Genomic DNA, 22,366 nt, shown 5'->3' on the forward strand with positions numbered 1-22,366 from the left:
GTCAATACACATTTCAACTTAATGGAATGGAATTTAGTTGGGGAAAAAATAAACCTCACAGACATATCTAGGAATACTGGTTATCTATTTGTCTATTTCATGTACCCAGAAATTGGATACATCACAGGATTTTACATGCTTGCAGTTTTCTACCTGTCTTTCATAACTCAACATCATCTGTCAAAGCTGTGCTTGCCATCCATCAAAGATCTGCTGCAGGTACTTCAGATCATAAATGAGAGAATGTATGAATAAAACTGTTATTGTTATTACTATTAAAGAATATTTTTTTTAGGTATTACAGTGAAGAAAAGAGATGCCCCTGACTGCGGGTAAAACTTCTTATGTGTGCATCTTCCTTTCAATTTTATTTTTAAACGCCATTCTATATTTATCCACAGTATGACGATGACAATTTCATCAGCCAATCCAATAAAAATGTTAATGCGCACACATGTACTTACTATTCTGAAGACATCTTTTAGCCAGAAAAGTTTATAATAAGTCTGAAAACTACTTTTTATCATATAAAAAAGCTTATAAGTGCAAGATATATGCTTACATGGACTTCCTACAGTGAAATTTTGTGGGGACTACTTGGACCCGTACCGAAATTATATTAATTTAAATAGAAATTTCATGATTTTGTAAACTAGCAGCAAGACAAGACTCTAAAGTGGACAAAATATATTACTACATACATGATAAAAAAATTCTTTACAATTCTGACTGAAAAAGAGCTCTAAATTTTTGATAAAAGTACCCTGTAATATCAGCTTTTCTAAAAGAAATATACAAATTAATGATTTATACAAGATATTTAAACTCTAACTTAAAAAAAAGGTTATATTTTGGCCAGTTGGTGGTTCTCTTTCTTTGGTCTAGACTACTGGTGTAAATAATACATCAAAAGAAGACAAGAAAAAACAAGCGAAGAAAAGAAAAGAACAGAAGTACAGATAGAAACATTCATATGTTGATCTTTTTTTATATAATGTACTATTTAATATTCTACACACAAGGACATACATGTACCATGATAAACAAACACCCCCCTTTTTTTTGTGATGAGACTTGCGTGTATATATATATCATAAAATTTATTTTTTGTCTATGTATTGCTTTGCATATAGATGGATTCAACAAGAAGAAATAAAAGAGAGAGAGAGAGAGAGAGAGAGAGAGAGATGGGGAAAAGAGGGGTTCAGCTATGTTTCTAATTTTCATGTACAACAATTTATAGATTCTTTTTGAAAAATATTGGTGGCCCTGAAAAGGGCCGTTATGTTTTGGTGAAAAAATCACACTTCTTAAGCACGTTCTCCACGGATTCTTCGGGCCAATTGGATATCCTTTGGCATGATGGTTACTCTCTTGGCGTGGATTGCGCACAAGTTGGTATCCTCGAAGAGACCGACCAAGTAGGCTTCGCTGGCTTCCTGTAGGGCCATGACGGCTGAACTCTGGAATCGGAGATCAGTTTTGAAGTCCTGGGCGATTTCACGGACTAATCTCTGGAAGGGGAGTTTCCTGATGAGGAGCTCTGTGCTCTTCTGGTATCTCCTGATTTCTCGGAGAGCGACTGTTCCTGGCCTGTATCTATGTGGTTTCTTGACTCCACCGGTTGCAGGTGCGCTCTTACGGGCGGCCTTGGTGGCAAGTTGTTTTCTTGGAGCTTTACCTCCGGTGGATTTACGTGCAGTTTGCTTTGTTCGTGCCATGATTATTAGCTCTGTGGACGATTTGCTACAGAAAGAATACTTGAAAATTTCGGTGAATGTGTTTTTGTGCTTGCCGGGAGGATTGAAATCACGGTGACGATTGGATCACCACTTACATAAAGCTGGCGTTGATTGGTCCGCATATCTTAAATCTGATTGGACTGATTTGTAAGGGACTTTGACAGTTTTCAATCCAGTTTTTACTGAAAAACTGCTCAACCCAAGCTGACAGTAAAAATGCCCCCTTTTTTCATTCAAAATTACAGTTTCTGATCATCATCCCTCATTGCTCAACAATAGTAAATTAGTGTCACGGTTTCAATATGATAAATCTGAAGAAGAAAAAAATAATAATGAAAAAAGGTCAAAATACATGCAGAAACATTAAGGAAAGGAAAGAAAAATAAAACAGGAAAAAATAAAAATAAAATGCAGTTTGAACACTAACAAAGCGAAATAAGAAATGCAAAAACAGAAACAAATGGAATTACACATTCCCGACATGACATTGTACGGATCGGCTGAGTTTCTCTATTGTTGTATTATGTCATATTTATGTATATTTAATATAAAAAAAGAAGATGTGGTATGATTTTCATTTGGGCTGGGCACATTTGTCACATTGTCTGATTGTCGGTGTGCTTACATCGATTCCACATCTTTAATACACAAACAATAAATAAATAAAGACAGAAAGACAGAGAGAGATGCCGAAAAAAAATGGAAAAAGGAAAAGAATGGAAAGTACATATCATATATAAAAGTGTTGACGAAAGAGATACTGTTAACAAAAACTATAAATAATTATAATAATTAAAAAACACACACCTTCTCATATGAATCTAAGCATGCTCGCATCAATAACCAAGAGAGAGAAAGAAGAGAGCAGACTAGTATTAAATATAAATGCTATCAGTGGTTTTTTTTTTCCCCCGACAAACTTTTTATGATTTAACTGAGCTACTAGTGGGTTCAGAGTCAGAAATTACGACAATAAATGTTCTCATGAAGAAGACTGAAAAAGTTACTAGACTTAGTGTTATGCTATAAGAACTGTACTTAAATGGGATGCGTTAGAGAGAGAAGAAAAGAAGAATGACGGAAGAAGGGACATTTATATTTTAGACATTTTTTATTTGTTATGTAGTAGAATATATTTTTTTTAATTATGTATGGGGAATAAAGTATTACTAAGATGTACAACAATTTTAGACTCTTTTTGAAAAATATTGGTGGCCCTGAAAAGGGCCGTTGTTAAGTGAGTAATCTGATATATCCACTTTTTACTTGGCAGCTTTCTGGGTCTTCTTTGGCAGAAGTACAGCCTGGATGTTTGGTAGAACACCTCCCTGGGCAATGGTGACACCAGACAAGAGTTTGTTCAACTCTTCGTCGTTTCTGATGGCCAACTGGAGATGACGGGGAATGATTCTGCTCTTCTTGTTGTCACGAGCGGCGTTTCCTGCCAACTCCAATACTTCAGCTGCTAAGTATTCTAAGACAGCTGCGAGGTACACTGGTGCACCGGCACCAACTCTCTCGGCATAGTTTCCTTTCCTCAAAAGTCTGTGGATACGACCGACTGGGAACTGAAGTCCGGCACGGGATGACCTAGACTTTGCCTTTGCTTTTGCTTTTCCTCCTTTTCCTCGTCCTGACATTTTGTACTATTTGGTTGATCGACACTGAGTAAAGTGATACAATTTTTCTTCAAAATTTAGCTTATATACCCACTAAACGGATTGAACGATGTTTTTATTATACACCAATCAGAACGAAGCTCTCTGCGGGCAGTTAGGCTACCGAACATTCAACATGTTATGGGTGCTCTCTCCGAGGTTCGCGTTCAATAAAATCTTTCAATCCGTTTTGCCCAGTATATAAACAAATTGAAAATAATTTTTCACCATTACTTATTTGATTATCAAACCAGTAACATGCCACCCAAAGTAGGAACTAAAGGAGCCAAGAAGGCCGTCACCAAGGCAAAGACTGCCAGACCCGGCGGTGACAAGAAAAGGAGGAGGAAGAGACGTGAATCCTATGCTATCTACATCTACAAAGTCTTGAGACAAGTTCACCCCGACACCGGAGTGTCCTCAAAGGCAATGTCCATCATGAACAGCTTCGTCAACGATATCTTCGAGAGAATCGCAGCAGAGGCTTCCCGATTGGCACACTACAACAAAAGATCTACCATCACATCTCGGGAGATCCAGACCGCTGTCCGTCTTCTCTTACCCGGAGAATTGGCCAAGCACGCTGTCAGTGAAGGTACCAAAGCCGTCACTAAATACACCAGCAGCAAGTAAACAGTCTGAAGTTTATAACTTCACAAACGGCCCTTTTCAGGGCCACCAACATTTTTCAAAAAGAATTTACAATTGTTGTACATCATGTCAAACTTCTAAACAAAGCTATAAATCCCAACCCCCAGCTATAACTACTTTCAAACTATTTCAATAGTATATGGTTACTTTTCTCTTCTTTCTATCTGTATAACAAATATGTGTATTTCACTCATTCTGTAGTATTTAATTTGTCAAAACTACAAAGCGTAAATACATAAATCATGAAGAACAAAACAGTGCTTTCATTCCAATTAATAGAGTTGATAAATTTACGATTTCTTTTGCTTTTCGAGAGAGAAAAAAATATTGCGAGAATTATTTTACACGGAAACAAGAACATTACCTAATCTTAAACCACGCAAAAACTCTATAATTGAATATAACAGAATCTACAGATTTTGTGTGTAAAAGTCCGTGCATTTTGTTTTGAAATTTTCTCTCTTTATGTAGGCAAATGCACGGACTTGTTGATCTTTGAACGTATTCATAAACCTTCAGAAATATAAATTCTCAAATAAATACAAGAGTAAGAGTAAGGAAGTTAATTAAAAAGAAAGCCAGATATTTAAAAAAAAAAAGGGGGGGGGGGGGGGGGGGGGGGGGGGGTAATAGCGAGAGAGAGAGAGAGAGAGAGAGAAAATAGTTGCGGATCAGGATCAGGGAAAACAAGAAAACGGTTGAAAAATTCATGAACATTAGAGAAAAGAATAGAAGTGGGAGCAAGCTTTGATTTCAAGATTTTGTTTAAAACGATGTACAACAAATCTAAGATTCTTTTTGAAAAATGTTGGTGGCCCTGAAAAGGGCCGTTGTTGATATTAGCTGGGTGGCTGTTTAACCTCCGAATCCGTACAAGGTACGTCCTTGACGTTTCAAAGCGTAGACAACATCCATGGCAGTGACAGTCTTCCTCTTGGCGTGCTCTGTGTATGTGACAGCATCACGGATGACATTTTCCAAGAAAACTTTAAGGACACCACGGGTTTCCTCATAGATGAGTCCAGATATACGTTTTACTCCACCTCTTCTTGCTAAACGACGGATGGCTGGCTTGGTGATACCTTGGATGTTATCACGCAACACCTTCCTGTGACGCTTGGCGCCTCCTTTTCCTAGACCTTTACCTCCTTTTCCTCTGCCTGACATGTTTAACTATTTGTGGTGATTAGTTAAATAATACTTTCCGTCTAACAGCGACTCTTTATATATCACCAACGCGGCCGTAAAAGAAGTATCACACATTTTCAGTTAACTGTTGTCTGATTGGCTTACGTTGTTTTATTCCGGGAGGTAACTCTGTACTGCCTTAAACTGTGTACACTTTCAATCCACTTTTTCATTCTAGGTCTGAAAAATATAATAATTCATATCAGACAGTAAATTTTTAAGAAAAAACTATAATTGAACAGAAAAAAACTTTCAATCGGAATAAAAATGACTGCAGGAGACAAAAAAAGTTCCAAAATGTTGAAAAGTTTTCATTTTAAGATAGAAAAGTATGATAAATAAATGATAAATGAAAATCACTTTAGACAGTCAAAATTATAAAGATAATTATTTGCTTTCTCTGAACAGACATTTTTATTCAATGTCAATACACATTTCAACTTAATGGAATGGAATTTAGTTGGGGAAAAAATAAACCTCACAGACATATCTAGGAATACTGGTTATCTATTTGTCTATTTCATGTACCCAGAAATTGGATACATCACAGGATTTTACATGCTTGCAGTTTTCTACCTGTCTTTCATAACTCAACATCATCTGTCAAAGCTGTGCTTGCCATCCATCAAAGATCTGCTGCAGGTACTTCAGATCATAAATGAGAGAATGTATGAATAAAACTGTTATTGTTATTACTATTAAAGAATATTTTTTTTAGGTATTACAGTGAAGAAAAGAGATGCCCCTGACTGCGGGTAAAACTTCTTATGTGTGCATCTTCCTTTCAATTTTATTTTTAAACGCCATTCTATATTTATCCACAGTATGACGATGACAATTTCATCAGCCAATCCAATAAAAATGTTAATGCGCACACATGTACTTACTATTCTGAAGACATCTTTTAGCCAGAAAAGTTTATAATAAGTCTGAAAACTACTTTTTATCATATAAAAAAGCTTATAAGTGCAAGATATATGCTTACATGGACTTCCTACAGTGAAATTTTGTGGGGACTACTTGGACCCGTACCGAAATTATATTAATTTAAATAGAAATTTCATGATTTTGTAAACTAGCAGCAAGACAAGACTCTAAAGTGGACAAAATATATTACTACATACATGATAAAAAAATTCTTTACAATTCTGACTGAAAAAGAGCTCTAAATTTTTGATAAAAGTACCCTGTAATATCAGCTTTTCTAAAAGAAATATACAAATTAATGATTTATACAAGATATTTAAACTCTAACTTAAAAAAAAAGGTTATATTTTGGCCAGTTGGTGGTTCTCTTTCTTTGGTCTAGACTACTGGTGTAAATAATACATCAAAAGAAGACAAGAAAAAACAAGCGAAGAAAAGAAAAGAACAGAAGTACAGATAGAAACATTCATATGTTGATCTTTTTTTATATAATGTACTATTTAATATTCTACACACAAGGACATACATGTACCATGATAAACAAACACCCCCCTTTTTTTTGTGATGAGACTTGCGTGTATATATATATCATAAAATTTATTTTTTGTCTATGTATTGCTTTGCATATAGATGGATTCAACAAGAAGAAATAAAAGAGAGAGAGAGAGAGAGAGAGAGAGAGAGATGGGGAAAAGAGGGGTTCAGCTATGTTTCTAATTTTCATGTACAACAATTTATAGATTCTTTTTGAAAAATATTGGTGGCCCTGAAAAGGGCCGTTATGTTTTGGTGAAAAAATCACACTTCTTAAGCACGTTCTCCACGGATTCTTCGGGCCAATTGGATATCCTTTGGCATGATGGTTACTCTCTTGGCGTGGATTGCGCACAAGTTGGTATCCTCGAAGAGACCGACCAAGTAGGCTTCGCTGGCTTCCTGTAGGGCCATGACGGCTGAACTCTGGAATCGGAGATCAGTTTTGAAGTCCTGGGCGATTTCACGGACTAATCTCTGGAAGGGGAGTTTCCTGATGAGGAGCTCTGTGCTCTTCTGGTATCTCCTGATTTCTCGGAGAGCGACTGTTCCTGGCCTGTATCTATGTGGTTTCTTGACTCCACCGGTTGCAGGTGCGCTCTTACGGGCGGCCTTGGTGGCAAGTTGTTTTCTTGGAGCTTTACCTCCGGTGGATTTACGTGCAGTTTGCTTTGTTCGTGCCATGATTATTAGCTCTGTGGACGATTTGCTACAGAAAGAATACTTGAAAATTTCGGTGAATGTGTTTTTGTGCTTGCCGGGAGGATTGAAATCACGGTGACGATTGGATCACCACTTACATAAAGCTGGCGTTGATTGGTCCGCATATCTTAAATCTGATTGGACTGATTTGTAAGGGACTTTGACAGTTTTCAATCCAGTTTTTACTGAAAAACTGCTCAACCCAAGCTGACAGTAAAAATGCCCCCTTTTTTCATTCAAAATTACAGTTTCTGATCATCATCCCTCATTGCTCAACAATAGTAAATTAGTGTCACGGTTTCAATATGATAAATCTGAAGAAGAAAAAAATAATAATGAAAAAAGGTCAAAATACATGCAGAAACATTAAGGAAAGGAAAGAAAAATAAAACAGGAAAAAATAAAAATAAAATGCAGTTTGAACACTAACAAAGCGAAATAAGAAATGCAAAAACAGAAACAAATGGAATTACACATTCCCGACATGACATTGTACGGATCGGCTGAGTTTCTCTATTGTTGTATTATGTCATATTTATGTATATTTAATATAAAAAAAGAAGATGTGGTATGATTTTCATTTGGGCTGGGCACATTTGTCACATTGTCTGATTGTCGGTGTGCTTACATCGATTCCACATCTTTAATACACAAACAATAAATAAATAAAGACAGAAAGACAGAGAGAGATGCCGAAAAAAAATGGAAAAAGGAAAAGAATGGAAAGTACATATCATATATAAAAGTGTTGACGAAAGAGATACTGTTAACAAAAACTATAAATAATTATAATAATTAAAAAACACACACCTTCTCATATGAATCTAAGCATGCTCGCATCAATAACCAAGAGAGAGAAAGAAGAGAGCAGACTAGTATTAAATATAAATGCTATCAGTGGTTTTTTTTTTCCCCCGACAAACTTTTTATGATTTAACTGAGCTACTAGTGGGTTCAGAGTCAGAAATTACGACAATAAATGTTCTCATGAAGAAGACTGAAAAAGTTACTAGACTTAGTGTTATGCTATAAGAACTGTACTTAAATGGGATGCGTTAGAGAGAGAAGAAAAGAAGAATGACGGAAGAAGGGACATTTATATTTTAGACATTTTTTATTTGTTATGTAGTAGAATATATTTTTTTTAATTATGTATGGGGAATAAAGTATTACTAAGATGTACAACAATTTTAGACTCTTTTTGAAAAATATTGGTGGCCCTGAAAAGGGCCGTTGTTAAGTGAGTAATCTGATATATCCACTTTTTACTTGGCAGCTTTCTGGGTCTTCTTTGGCAGAAGTACAGCCTGGATGTTTGGTAGAACACCTCCCTGGGCAATGGTGACACCAGACAAGAGTTTGTTCAACTCTTCGTCGTTTCTGATGGCCAACTGGAGATGACGGGGAATGATTCTGCTCTTCTTGTTGTCACGAGCGGCGTTTCCTGCCAACTCCAATACTTCAGCTGCTAAGTATTCTAAGACAGCTGCGAGGTACACTGGTGCACCGGCACCAACTCTCTCGGCATAGTTTCCTTTCCTCAAAAGTCTGTGGATACGACCGACTGGGAACTGAAGTCCGGCACGGGATGACCTAGACTTTGCCTTTGCTTTTGCTTTTCCTCCTTTTCCTCGTCCTGACATTTTGTACTATTTGGTTGATCGACACTGAGTAAAGTGATACAATTTTTCTTCAAAATTTAGCTTATATACCCACTAAACGGATTGAACGATGTTTTTATTATACACCAATCAGAACGAAGCTCTCTGCGGGCAGTTAGGCTACCGAACATTCAACATGTTATGGGTGCTCTCTCCGAGGTTCGCGTTCAATAAAATCTTTCAATCCGTTTTGCCCAGTATATAAACAAATTGAAAATAATTTTTCACCATTACTTATTTGATTATCAAACCAGTAACATGCCACCCAAAGTAGGAACTAAAGGAGCCAAGAAGGCCGTCACCAAGGCAAAGACTGCCAGACCCGGCGGTGACAAGAAAAGGAGGAGGAAGAGACGTGAATCCTATGCTATCTACATCTACAAAGTCTTGAGACAAGTTCACCCCGACACCGGAGTGTCCTCAAAGGCAATGTCCATCATGAACAGCTTCGTCAACGATATCTTCGAGAGAATCGCAGCAGAGGCTTCCCGATTGGCACACTACAACAAAAGATCTACCATCACATCTCGGGAGATCCAGACCGCTGTCCGTCTTCTCTTACCCGGAGAATTGGCCAAGCACGCTGTCAGTGAAGGTACCAAAGCCGTCACTAAATACACCAGCAGCAAGTAAACAGTCTGAAGTTTATAACTTCACAAACGGCCCTTTTCAGGGCCACCAACATTTTTCAAAAAGAATTTACAATTGTTGTACATCATGTCAAACTTCTAAACAAAGCTATAAATCCCAACCCCCAGCTATAACTACTTTCAAACTATTTCAATAGTATATGGTTACTTTTCTCTTCTTTCTATCTGTATAACAAATATGTGTATTTCACTCATTCTGTAGTATTTAATTTGTCAAAACTACAAAGCGTAAATACATAAATCATGAAGAACAAAACAGTGCTTTCATTCCAATTAATAGAGTTGATAAATTTACGATTTCTTTTGCTTTTCGAGAGAGAAAAAAATATTGCGAGAATTATTTTACACGGAAACAAGAACATTACCTAATCTTAAACCACGCAAAAACTCTATAATTGAATATAACAGAATCTACAGATTTTGTGTGTAAAAGTCCGTGCATTTTGTTTTGAAATTTTCTCTCTTTATGTAGGCAAATGCACGGACTTGTTGATCTTTGAACGTATTCATAAACCTTCAGAAATATAAATTCTCAAATAAATACAAGAGTAAGAGTAAGGAAGTTAATTAAAAAGAAAGCCAGATATTTAAAAAAAAAAAGGGGGGGGGGGGGGGGGGGGGGGGGGGGTAATAGCGAGAGAGAGAGAGAGAGAGAGAGAGAAAATAGTTGCGGATCAGGATCAGGGAAAACAAGAAAACGGTTGAAAAATTCATGAACATTAGAGAAAAGAATAGAAGTGGGAGCAAGCTTTGATTTCAAGATTTTGTTTAAAACGATGTACAACAAATCTAAGATTCTTTTTGAAAAATGTTGGTGGCCCTGAAAAGGGCCGTTGTTGATATTAGCTGGGTGGCTGTTTAACCTCCGAATCCGTACAAGGTACGTCCTTGACGTTTCAAAGCGTAGACAACATCCATGGCAGTGACAGTCTTCCTCTTGGCGTGCTCTGTGTATGTGACAGCATCACGGATGACATTTTCCAAGAAAACTTTAAGGACACCACGGGTTTCCTCATAGATGAGTCCAGATATACGTTTTACTCCACCTCTTCTTGCTAAACGACGGATGGCTGGCTTGGTGATACCTTGGATGTTATCACGCAACACCTTCCTGTGACGCTTGGCGCCTCCTTTTCCTAGACCTTTACCTCCTTTTCCTCTGCCTGACATGTTTAACTATTTGTGGTGATTAGTTAAATAATACTTTCCGTCTAACAGCGACTCTTTATATATCACCAACGCGGCCGTAAAAGAAGTATCACACATTTTCAGTTAACTGTTGTCTGATTGGCTTACGTTGTTTTATTCCGGGAGGTAACTCTGTACTGCCTTAAACTGTGTACACTTTCAATCCACTTTTTCATTCTAGGTCTGAAAAATATAATAATTCATATCAGACAGTAAATTTTTAAGAAAAAACTATAATTGAACAGAAAAAAACTTTCAATCGGAATAAAAATGACTGCAGGAGACAAAAAAAGTTCCAAAATGTTGAAAAGTTTTCATTTTAAGATAGAAAAGTATGATAAATAAATGATAAATGAAAATCACTTTAGACAGTCAAAATTATAAAGATAATTATTTGCTTTCTCTGAACAGACATTTTTATTCAATGTCAATACACATTTCAACTTAATGGAATGGAATTTAGTTGGGGAAAAAATAAACCTCACAGACATATCTAGGAATACTGGTTATCTATTTGTCTATTTCATGTACCCAGAAATTGGATACATCACAGGATTTTACATGCTTGCAGTTTTCTACCTGTCTTTCATAACTCAACATCATCTGTCAAAGCTGTGCTTGCCATCCATCAAAGATCTGCTGCAGGTACTTCAGATCATAAATGAGAGAATGTATGAATAAAACTGTTATTGTTATTACTATTAAAGAATATTTTTTTTAGGTATTACAGTGAAGAAAAGAGATGCCCCTGACTGCGGGTAAAACTTCTTATGTGTGCATCTTCCTTTCAATTTTATTTTTAAACGCCATTCTATATTTATCCACAGTATGACGATGACAATTTCATCAGCCAATCCAATAAAAATGTTAATGCGCACACATGTACTTACTATTCTGAAGACATCTTTTAGCCAGAAAAGTTTATAATAAGTCTGAAAACTACTTTTTATCATATAAAAAAGCTTATAAGTGCAAGATATATGCTTACATGGACTTCCTACAGTGAAATTTTGTGGGGACTACTTGGACCCGTACCGAAATTATATTAATTTAAATAGAAATTTCATGATTTTGTAAACTAGCAGCAAGACAAGACTCTAAAGTGGACAAAATATATTACTACATACATGATAAAAAAATTCTTTACAATTCTGACTGAAAAAGAGCTCTAAATTTTTGATAAAAGTACCCTGTAATATCAGCTTTTCTAAAAGAAATATACAAATTAATGATTTATACAAGATATTTAAACTCTAACTTAAAAAAAAAGGTTATATTTTGGCCAGTTGGTGGTTCTCTTTCTTTGGTCTAGACTACTGGTGTAAATAATACATCAAAAGAAGACAAGAAAAAACAAGCGAAGAAAAGAAAAGAACAGAAGTACAGATAGAAACATTCATATGTTGATCTTTTTTTATATAATGTACTATTTAATATTCTACACACAAGGACATACATGTACCATGATAAACAAACACCCCCCTTTTTTTTGTGATGAGACTTGCGTGTATATATATATCATAAAATTTATTTTTTGTCTATGTATTGCTTTGCATATAGATGGATTCAACAAGAAGAAATAAAAGAGAGAGAGAGAGAGAGAGAGAGAGAGAGATGGGGAAAAGAGGGGTTCAGCTATGTTTCTAATTTTCATGTACAACAATTTATAGATTCTTTTTGAAAAATATTGGTGGCCCTGAAAAGGGCCGTTATGTTTTGGTGAAAAAATCACACTTCTTAAGCACGTTCTCCACGGATTCTTCGGGCCAATTGGATATCCTTTGGCATGATGGTTACTCTCTTGGCGTGGATTGCGCACAAGTTGGTATCCTCGAAGAGACCGACCAAGTAGGCTTCGCTGGCTTCCTGTAGGGCCATGACGGCTGAACTCTGGAATCGGAGATCAGTTTTGAAGTCCTGGGCGATTTCACGGACTAATCTCTGGAAGGGGAGTTTCCTGATGAGGAGCTCTGTGCTCTTCTGGTATCTCCTGATTTCTCGGAGAGCGACTGTTCCTGGCCTGTATCTATGTGGTTTCTTGACTCCACCGGTTGCAGGTGCGCTCTTACGGGCGGCCTTGGTGGCAAGTTGTTTTCTTGGAGCTTTACCTCCGGTGGATTTACGTGCAGTTTGCTTTGTTCGTGCCATGATTATTAGCTCTGTGGACGATTTGCTACAGAAAGAATACTTGAAAATTTCGGTGAATGTGTTTTTGTGCTTGCCGGGAGGATTGAAATCACGGTGACGATTGGATCACCACTTACATAAAGCTGGCGTTGATTGGTCCGCATATCTTAAATCTGATTGGACTGATTTGTAAGGGACTTTGACAGTTTTCAATCCAGTTTTTACTGAAAAACTGCTCAACCCAAGCTGACAGTAAAAATGCCCCCTTTTTTCATTCAAAATTACAGTTTCTGATCATCATCCCTCATTGCTCAACAATAGTAAATTAGTGTCACGGTTTCAATATGATAAATCTGAAGAAGAAAAAAATAATAATGAAAAAAGGTCAAAATACATGCAGAAACATTAAGGAAAGGAAAGAAAAATAAAACAGGAAAAAATAAAAATAAAATGCAGTTTGAACACTAACAAAGCGAAATAAGAAATGCAAAAACAGAAACAAATGGAATTACACATTCCCGACATGACATTGTACGGATCGGCTGAGTTTCTCTATTGTTGTATTATGTCATATTTATGTATATTTAATATAAAAAAAGAAGATGTGGTATGATTTTCATTTGGGCTGGGCACATTTGTCACATTGTCTGATTGTCGGTGTGCTTACATCGATTCCACATCTTTAATACACAAACAATAAATAAATAAAGACAGAAAGACAGAGAGAGATGCCGAAAAAAAATGGAAAAAGGAAAAGAATGGAAAGTACATATCATATATAAAAGTGTTGACGAAAGAGATACTGTTAACAAAAACTATAAATAATTATAATAATTAAAAAACACACACCTTCTCATATGAATCTAAGCATGCTCGCATCAATAACCAAGAGAGAGAAAGAAGAGAGCAGACTAGTATTAAATATAAATGCTATCAGTGGTTTTTTTTTTCCCCCGACAAACTTTTTATGATTTAACTGAGCTACTAGTGGGTTCAGAGTCAGAAATTACGACAATAAATGTTCTCATGAAGAAGACTGAAAAAGTTACTAGACTTAGTGTTATGCTATAAGAACTGTACTTAAATGGGATGCGTTAGAGAGAGAAGAAAAGAAGAATGACGGAAGAAGGGACATTTATATTTTAGACATTTTTTATTTGTTATGTAGTAGAATATATTTTTTTTAATTATGTATGGGGAATAAAGTATTACTAAGATGTACAACAATTTTAGACTCTTTTTGAAAAATATTGGTGGCCCTGAAAAGGGCCGTTGTTAAGTGAGTAATCTGATATATCCACTTTTTACTTGGCAGCTTTCTGGGTCTTCTTTGGCAGAAGTACAGCCTGGATGTTTGGTAGAACACCTCCCTGGGCAATGGTGACACCAGACAAGAGTTTGTTCAACTCTTCGTCGTTTCTGATGGCCAACTGGAGATGACGGGGAATGATTCTGCTCTTCTTGTTGTCACGAGCGGCGTTTCCTGCCAACTCCAATACTTCAGCTGCTAAGTATTCTAAGACAGCTGCGAGGTACACTGGTGCACCGGCACCAACTCTCTCGGCATAGTTTCCTTTCCTCAAAAGTCTGTGGATACGACCGACTGGGAACTGAAGTCCGGCACGGGATGACCTAGACTTTGCCTTTGCTTTTGCTTTTCCTCCTTTTCCTCGTCCTGACATTTTGTACTATTTGGTTGATCGACACTGAGTAAAGTGATACAATTTTTCTTCAAAATTTAGCTTATATACCCACTAAACGGATTGAACGATGTTTTTATTATACACCAATCAGAACGAAGCTCTCTGCGGGCAGTTAGGCTACCGAACATTCAACATGTTATGGGTGCTCTCTCCGAGGTTCGCGTTCAATAAAATCTTTCAATCCGTTTTGCCCAGTATATAAACAAATTGAAAATAATTTTTCACCATTACTTATTTGATTATCAAACCAGTAACATGCCACCCAAAGTAGGAACTAAAGGAGCCAAGAAGGCCGTCACCAAGGCAAAGACTGCCAGACCCGGCGGTGACAAGAAAAGGAGGAGGAAGAGACGTGAATCCTATGCTATCTACATCTACAAAGTCTTGAGACAAGTTCACCCCGACACCGGAGTGTCCTCAAAGGCAATGTCCATCATGAACAGCTTCGTCAACGATATCTTCGAGAGAATCGCAGCAGAGGCTTCCCGATTGGCACACTACAACAAAAGATCTACCATCACATCTCGGGAGATCCAGACCGCTGTCCGTCTTCTCTTACCCGGAGAATTGGCCAAGCACGCTGTCAGTGAAGGTACCAAAGCCGTCACTAAATACACCAGCAGCAAGTAAACAGTCTGAAGTTTATAACTTCACAAACGGCCCTTTTCAGGGCCACCAACATTTTTCAAAAAGAATTTACAATTGTTGTACATCATGTCAAACTTCTAAACAAAGCTATAAATCCCAACCCCCAGCTATAACTACTTTCAAACTATTTCAATAGTATATGGTTACTTTTCTCTTCTTTCTATCTGTATAACAAATATGTGTATTTCACTCATTCTGTAGTATTTAATTTGTCAAAACTACAAAGCGTAAATACATAAATCATGAAGAACAAAACAGTGCTTTCATTCCAATTAATAGAGTTGATAAATTTACGATTTCTTTTGCTTTTCGAGAGAGAAAAAAATATTGCGAGAATTATTTTACACGGAAACAAGAACATTACCTAATCTTAAACCACGCAAAAACTCTATAATTGAATATAACAGAATCTACAGATTTTGTGTGTAAAAGTCCGTGCATTTTGTTTTGAAATTTTCTCTCTTTATGTAGGCAAATGCACGGACTTGTTGATCTTTGAACGTATTCATAAACCTTCAGAAATATAAATTCTCAAATAAATACAAGAGTAAGAGTAAGGAAGTTAATTAAAAAGAAAGCCAGATATTTAAAAAAAAAAAGGGGGGGGGGGGGGGGGGGGGGGGGGGTAATAGCGAGAGAGAGAGAGAGAGAGAGAGAAAATAGTTGCGGATCAGGATCAGGGAAAACAAGAAAACGGTTGAAAAATTCATGAACATTAGAGAAAAGAATAGAAGTGGGAGCAAGCTTTGATTTCAAGATTTTGTTTAAAACGATGTACAACAAATCTAAGATTCTTTTTGAAAAATGTTGGTGGCCCTGAAAAGGGCCGTTGTTGATATTAGCTGGGTGGCTGTTTAACCTCCGAATCCGTACAAGGTACGTCCTTGACGTTTCAAAGCGTAGACAACATCCATGGCAGTGACAGTCTTCCTCTTGGCGTGCTCTGTGTATGTGACAGCATCACGGATGACATTTTCCAAGAAAACTTTAAGGACACCACGGGTTTCCTCATAGATGAGTCCAGATATACGTTTTACTCCACCTCTTCTTGCTAAACGACGGATGGCTGGCTTGGTGATACCTTGGATGTTATCACGCAACACCTTCCTGTGACGCTTGGCGCCTCCTTTTCCTAGACCTTTACCTCCTTTTCCTCTGCCTGACATGTTTAACTATTTGTGGTGATTAGTTAAATAATACTTTCCGTCTAACAGCGACTCTTTATATATCACCAACGCGGCCGTAAAAGAAGTATCACACATTTTCAGTTAACTGTTGTCTGATTGGCTTACGTTGTTTTATTCCGGGAGGTAACTCTGTACTGCCTTAAACTGTGTACACTTTCAATCCACTTTTTCATTCTAGGTCTGAAAAATATAATAATTCATATCAGACAGTAAATTTTTAAGAAAAAACTATAATTGAACAGAAAAAAACTTTCAATCGGAATAAAAATGACTGCAGGAGACAAAAAAAGTTCCAAAATGTTGAAAAGTTTTCATTTTAAGATAGAAAAGTATGATAAATAAATGATAAATGAAAATCACTTTAGACAGTCAAAATTATAAAGATAATTATTTGCTTTCTCTGAACAGACATTTTTATTCAATGTCAATACACATTTCAACTTAATGGAATGGAATTTAGTTGGGGAAAAAATAAACCTCACAGACATATCTAGGAATACTGGTTATCTATTTGTCTATTTCATGTACCCAGAAATTGGATACATCACAGGATTTTACATGCTTGCAGTTTTCTACCTGTCTTTCATAACTCAACATCATCTGTCAAAGCTGTGCTTGCCATCCATCAAAGATCTGCTGCAGGTACTTCAGATCATAAATGAGAGAATGTATGAATAAAACTGTTATTGTTATTACTATTAAAGAATATTTTTTTTAGGTATTACAGTGAAGAAAAGAGATGCCCCTGACTGCGGGTAAAACTTCTTATGTGTGCATCTTCCTTTCAATTTTATTTTTAAACGCCATTCTATATTTATCCACAGTATGACGATGACAATTTCATCAGCCAATCCAATAAAAATGTTAATGCGCACACATGTACTTACTATTCTGAAGACATCTTTTAGCCAGAAAAGTTTATAATAAGTCTGAAAACTACTTTTTATCATATAAAAAAGCTTATAAGTGCAAGATATATGCTTACATGGACTTCCTACAGTGAAATTTTGTGGGGACTACTTGGACCCGTACCGAAATTATATTAATTTAAATAGAAATTTCATGATTTTGTAAACTAGCAGCAAGACAAGACTCTAAAGTGGACAAAATATATTACTACATACATGATAAAAAAATTCTTTACAATTCTGACTGAAAAAGAGCTCTAAATTTTTGATAAAAGTACCCTGTAATATCAGCTTTTCTAAAAGAAATATACAAATTAATGATTTATACAAGATATTTAAACTCTAACTTAAAAAAAAAGGTTATATTTTGGCCAGTTGGTGGTTCTCTTTCTTTGGTCTAGACTACTGGTGTAAATAATACATCAAAAGAAGACAAGAAAAAACAAGCGAAGAAAAGAAAAGAACAGAAGTACAGATAGAAACATTCATATGTTGATCTTTTTTTATATAATGTACTATTTAATATTCTACACACAAGGACATACATGTACCATGATAAACAAACACCCCCCTTTTTTTTGTGATGAGACTTGCGTGTATATATATATCATAAAATTTATTTTTTGTCTATGTATTGCTTTGCATATAGATGGATTCAACAAGAAGAAATAAAAGAGAGAGAGAGAGAGAGAGAGAGAGAGAGATGGGGAAAAGAGGGGTTCAGCTATGTTTCTAATTTTCATGTACAACAATTTATAGATTCTTTTTGAAAAATATTGGTGGCCCTGAAAAGGGCCGTTATGTTTTGGTGAAAAAATCACACTTCTTAAGCACGTTCTCCACGGATTCTTCGGGCCAATTGGATATCCTTTGGCATGATGGTTACTCTCTTGGCGTGGATTGCGCACAAGTTGGTATCCTCGAAGAGACCGACCAAGTAGGCTTCGCTGGCTTCCTGTAGGGCCATGACGGCTGAACTCTGGAATCGGAGATCAGTTTTGAAGTCCTGGGCGATTTCACGGACTAATCTCTGGAAGGGGAGTTTCCTGATGAGGAGCTCTGTGCTCTTCTGGTATCTCCTGATTTCTCGGAGAGCGACTGTTCCTGGCCTGTATCTATGTGGTTTCTTGACTCCACCGGTTGCAGGTGCGCTCTTACGGGCGGCCTTGGTGGCAAGTTGTTTTCTTGGAGCTTTACCTCCGGTGGATTTACGTGCAGTTTGCTTTGTTCGTGCCATGATTATTAGCTCTGTGGACGATTTGCTACAGAAAGAATACTTGAAAATTTCGGTGAATGTGTTTTTGTGCTTGCCGGGAGGATTGAAATCACGGTGACGATTGGATCACCACTTACATAAAGCTGGCGTTGATTGGTCCGCATATCTTAAATCTGATTGGACTGATTTGTAAGGGACTTTGACAGTTTTCAATCCAGTTTTTACTGAAAAACTGCTCAACCCAAGCTGACAGTAAAAATGCCCCCTTTTTTCATTCAAAATTACAGTTTCTGATCATCATCCCTCATTGCTCAACAATAGTAAATTAGTGTCACGGTTTCAATATGATAAATCTGAAGAAGAAAAAAATAATAATGAAAAAAGGTCAAAATACATGCAGAAACATTAAGGAAAGGAAAGAAAAATAAAACAGGAAAAAATAAAAATAAAATGCAGTTTGAACACTAACAAAGCGAAATAAGAAATGCAAAAACAGAAACAAATGGAATTACACATTCCCGACATGACATTGTACGGATCGGCTGAGTTTCTCTATTGTTGTATTATGTCATATTTATGTATATTTAATATAAAAAAAGAAGATGTGGTATGATTTTCATTTGGGCTGGGCACATTTGTCACATTGTCTGATTGTCGGTGTGCTTACATCGATTCCACATCTTTAATACACAAACAATAAATAAATAAAGACAGAAAGACAGAGAGAGATGCCGAAAAAAAATGGAAAAAGGAAAAGAATGGAAAGTACATATCATATATAAAAGTGTTGACGAAAGAGATACTGTTAACAAAAACTATAAATAATTATAATAATTAAAAAACACACACCTTCTCATATGAATCTAAGCATGCTCGCATCAATAACCAAGAGAGAGAAAGAAGAGAGCAGACTAGTATTAAATATAAATGCTATCAGTGGTTTTTTTTTTCCCCCGACAAACTTTTTATGATTTAACTGAGCTACTAGTGGGTTCAGAGTCAGAAATTACGACAATAAATGTTCTCATGAAGAAGACTGAAAAAGTTACTAGACTTAGTGTTATGCTATAAGAACTGTACTTAAATGGGATGCGTTAGAGAGAGAAGAAAAGAAGAATGACGGAAGAAGGGACATTTATATTTTAGACATTTTTTATTTGTTATGTAGTAGAATATATTTTTTTTAATTATGTATGGGGAATAAAGTATTACTAAGATGTACAACAATTTTAGACTCTTTTTGAAAAATATTGGTGGCCCTGAAAAGGGCCGTTGTTAAGTGAGTAATCTGATATATCCACTTTTTACTTGGCAGCTTTCTGGGTCTTCTTTGGCAGAAGTACAGCCTGGATGTTTGGTAGAACACCTCCCTGGGCAATGGTGACACCAGACAAGAGTTTGTTCAACTCTTCGTCGTTTCTGATGGCCAACTGGAGATGACGGGGAATGATTCTGCTCTTCTTGTTGTCACGAGCGGCGTTTCCTGCCAACTCCAATACTTCAGCTGCTAAGTATTCTAAGACAGCTGCGAGGTACACTGGTGCACCGGCACCAACTCTCTCGGCATAGTTTCCTTTCCTCAAAAGTCTGTGGATACGACCGACTGGGAACTGAAGTCCGGCACGGGATGACCTAGACTTTGCCTTTGCTTTTGCTTTTCCTCCTTTTCCTCGTCCTGACATTTTGTACTATTTGGTTGATCGACACTGAGTAAAGTGATACAATTTTTCTTCAAAATTTAGCTTATATACCCACTAAACGGATTGAACGATGTTTTTATTATACACCAATCAGAACGAAGCTCTCTGCGGGCAGTTAGGCTACCGAACATTCAACATGTTATGGGTGCTCTCTCCGAGGTTCGCGTTCAATAAAATCTTTCAATCCGTTTTGCCCAGTATATAAACAAATTGAAAATAATTTTTCACCATTACTTATTTGATTATCAAACCAGTAACATGCCACCCAAAGTAGGAACTAAAGGAGCCAAGAAGGCCGTCACCAAGGCAAAGACTGCCAGACCCGGCGGTGACAAGAAAAGGAGGAGGAAGAGACGTGAATCCTATGCTATCTACATCTACAAAGTCTTGAGACAAGTTCACCCCGACACCGGAGTGTCCTCAAAGGCAATGTCCATCATGAACAGCTTCGTCAACGATATCTTCGAGAGAATCGCAGCAGAGGCTTCCCGATTGGCACACTACAACAAAAGATCTACCATCACATCTCGGGAGATCCAGACCGCTGTCCGTCTTCTCTTACCCGGAGAATTGGCCAAGCACGCTGTCAGTGAAGGTACCAAAGCCGTCACTAAATACACCAGCAGCAAGTAAACAGTCTGAAGTTTATAACTTCACAAACGGCCCTTTTCAGGGCCACCAACATTTTTCAAAAAGAATTTACAATTGTTGTACATCATGTCAAACTTCTAAACAAAGCTATAAATCCCAACCCCCAGCTATAACTACTTTCAAACTATTTCAATAGTATATGGTTACTTTTCTCTTCTTTCTATCTGTATAACAAATATGTGTATTTCACTCATTCTGTAGTATTTAATTTGTCAAAACTACAAAGCGTAAATACATAAATCATGAAGAACAAAACAGTGCTTTCATTCCAATTAATAGAGTTGATAAATTTACGATTTCTTTTGCTTTTCGAGAGAGAAAAAAATATTGCGAGAATTATTTTACACGGAAACAAGAACATTACCTAATCTTAAACCACGCAAAAACTCTATAATTGAATATAACAGAATCTACAGATTTTGTGTGTAAAAGTCCGTGCATTTTGTTTTGAAATTTTCTCTCTTTATGTAGGCAAATGCACGGACTTGTTGATCTTTGAACGTATTCATAAACCTTCAGAAATATAAATTCTCAAATAAATACAAGAGTAAGAGTAAGGAAGTTAATTAAAAAGAAAGCCAGATATTTAAAAAAAAAAAGGGGGGGGGGGGGGGGGGGGGGGGGGGGTAATAGCGAGAGAGAGAGAGAGAGAGAGAGAAAATAGTTGCGGATCAGGATCAGGGAAAACAAGAAAACGGTTGAAAAATTCATGAACATTAGAGAAAAGAATAGAAGTGGGAGCAAGCTTTGATTTCAAGATTTTGTTTAAAACGATGTACAACAAATCTAAGATTCTTTTTGAAAAATGTTGGTGGCCCTGAAAAGGGCCGTTGTTGATATTAGCTGGGTGGCTGTTTAACCTCCGAATCCGTACAAGGTACGTCCTTGACGTTTCAAAGCGTAGACAACATCCATGGCAGTGACAGTCTTCCTCTTGGCGTGCTCTGTGTATGTGACAGCATCACGGATGACATTTTCCAAGAAAACTTTAAGGACACCACGGGTTTCCTCATAGATGAGTCCAGATATACGTTTTACTCCACCTCTTCTTGCTAAACGACGGATGGCTGGCTTGGTGATACCTTGGATGTTATCACGCAACACCTTCCTGTGACGCTTGGCGCCTCCTTTTCCTAGACCTTTACCTCCTTTTCCTCTGCCTGACATGTTTAACTATTTGTGGTGATTAGTTAAATAATACTTTCCGTCTAACAGCGACTCTTTATATATCACCAACGCGGCCGTAAAAGAAGTATCACACATTTTCAGTTAACTGTTGTCTGATTGGCTTACGTTGTTTTATTCCGGGAGGTAACTCTGTACTG

General features: G+C 36.8%; 10 protein-coding genes across 10 annotated transcripts; 2 read left to right on the forward strand and 8 right to left on the reverse strand.

Moving 5' to 3' along the window:
- Positions 1–1,310: 1,310 nt before the first annotated feature.
- Positions 1,311–1,721, reverse strand: LOC134722556 (histone H3). The gene has a single exon (XM_063586178.1). It carries the CDS (start codon positions 1,719–1,721, stop codon positions 1,311–1,313), a length of 411 nt encoding a protein of 136 aa, XP_063442248.1.
- Positions 1,722–2,718: 997 nt separating this feature from the next.
- On the reverse strand, positions 2,719–3,382 carry LOC134723357 (histone H2A). Its single transcript, XM_063586975.1, has one exon. It carries the CDS (start codon positions 3,380–3,382, stop codon positions 3,005–3,007), a length of 378 nt encoding a protein of 125 aa, XP_063443045.1. The 3' UTR covers positions 2,719–3,004.
- A 276-nt stretch (positions 3,383–3,658) lies between these two features.
- LOC134722557 (histone H2B-like) lies at positions 3,659–4,033 on the forward strand. Its single transcript, XM_063586179.1, has one exon. The coding sequence runs from the start codon at positions 3,659–3,661 to the stop codon at positions 4,031–4,033; it is 375 nt and encodes a 124-aa protein (XP_063442249.1).
- Positions 4,034–4,906: 873 nt separating this feature from the next.
- Positions 4,907–5,218, reverse strand: LOC134722558 (histone H4). Its single transcript, XM_063586181.1, has one exon. It carries the CDS (start codon positions 5,216–5,218, stop codon positions 4,907–4,909), a length of 312 nt encoding a protein of 103 aa, XP_063442251.1.
- Positions 5,219–6,973: 1,755 nt separating this feature from the next.
- Positions 6,974–13,049, reverse strand: LOC134722559 (uncharacterized). Its single transcript, XM_063586182.1, has 4 exons — positions 12,647–13,049; positions 10,577–10,876; positions 8,672–9,038; positions 6,974–7,409 (listed from the first exon to the last, which is right to left on the reverse strand). Exons 1-4 carry the CDS (start codon positions 13,047–13,049, stop codon positions 6,974–6,976), a joined length of 1,506 nt encoding a protein of 501 aa, XP_063442252.1.
- On the reverse strand, positions 8,382–9,045 carry LOC134721178 (histone H2A). Its single transcript, XM_063583983.1, has one exon. The coding sequence runs from the start codon at positions 9,043–9,045 to the stop codon at positions 8,668–8,670; it is 378 nt and encodes a 125-aa protein (XP_063440053.1). The 3' UTR covers positions 8,382–8,667.
- Positions 13,050–14,046: 997 nt separating the features above from the next.
- Positions 14,047–14,710, reverse strand: LOC134723358 (histone H2A). Its single transcript, XM_063586976.1, has one exon. The coding sequence runs from the start codon at positions 14,708–14,710 to the stop codon at positions 14,333–14,335; it is 378 nt and encodes a 125-aa protein (XP_063443046.1). The 3' UTR covers positions 14,047–14,332.
- A 276-nt stretch (positions 14,711–14,986) lies between these two features.
- LOC134722560 (histone H2B-like) lies at positions 14,987–15,361 on the forward strand. Its single transcript, XM_063586183.1, has one exon. It carries the CDS (start codon positions 14,987–14,989, stop codon positions 15,359–15,361), a length of 375 nt encoding a protein of 124 aa, XP_063442253.1.
- Positions 15,362–16,233: 872 nt separating this feature from the next.
- On the reverse strand, positions 16,234–16,545 carry LOC134722561 (histone H4). Its single transcript, XM_063586184.1, has one exon. It carries the CDS (start codon positions 16,543–16,545, stop codon positions 16,234–16,236), a length of 312 nt encoding a protein of 103 aa, XP_063442254.1.
- Positions 16,546–19,708: 3,163 nt separating this feature from the next.
- LOC134721179 (histone H2A) lies at positions 19,709–20,372 on the reverse strand. Its single transcript, XM_063583985.1, has one exon. The coding sequence runs from the start codon at positions 20,370–20,372 to the stop codon at positions 19,995–19,997; it is 378 nt and encodes a 125-aa protein (XP_063440055.1). The 3' UTR covers positions 19,709–19,994.
- Between the last annotated feature and the right edge of the window lie 1,994 nt (positions 20,373–22,366).

Source organism: Mytilus trossulus, chromosome 6 (assembly GCF_036588685.1).
Source record: "Mytilus trossulus isolate FHL-02 chromosome 6, PNRI_Mtr1.1.1.hap1, whole genome shotgun sequence".
Taxonomy (NCBI): Eukaryota; Metazoa; Mollusca; class Bivalvia; order Mytilida; family Mytilidae; genus Mytilus; species Mytilus trossulus.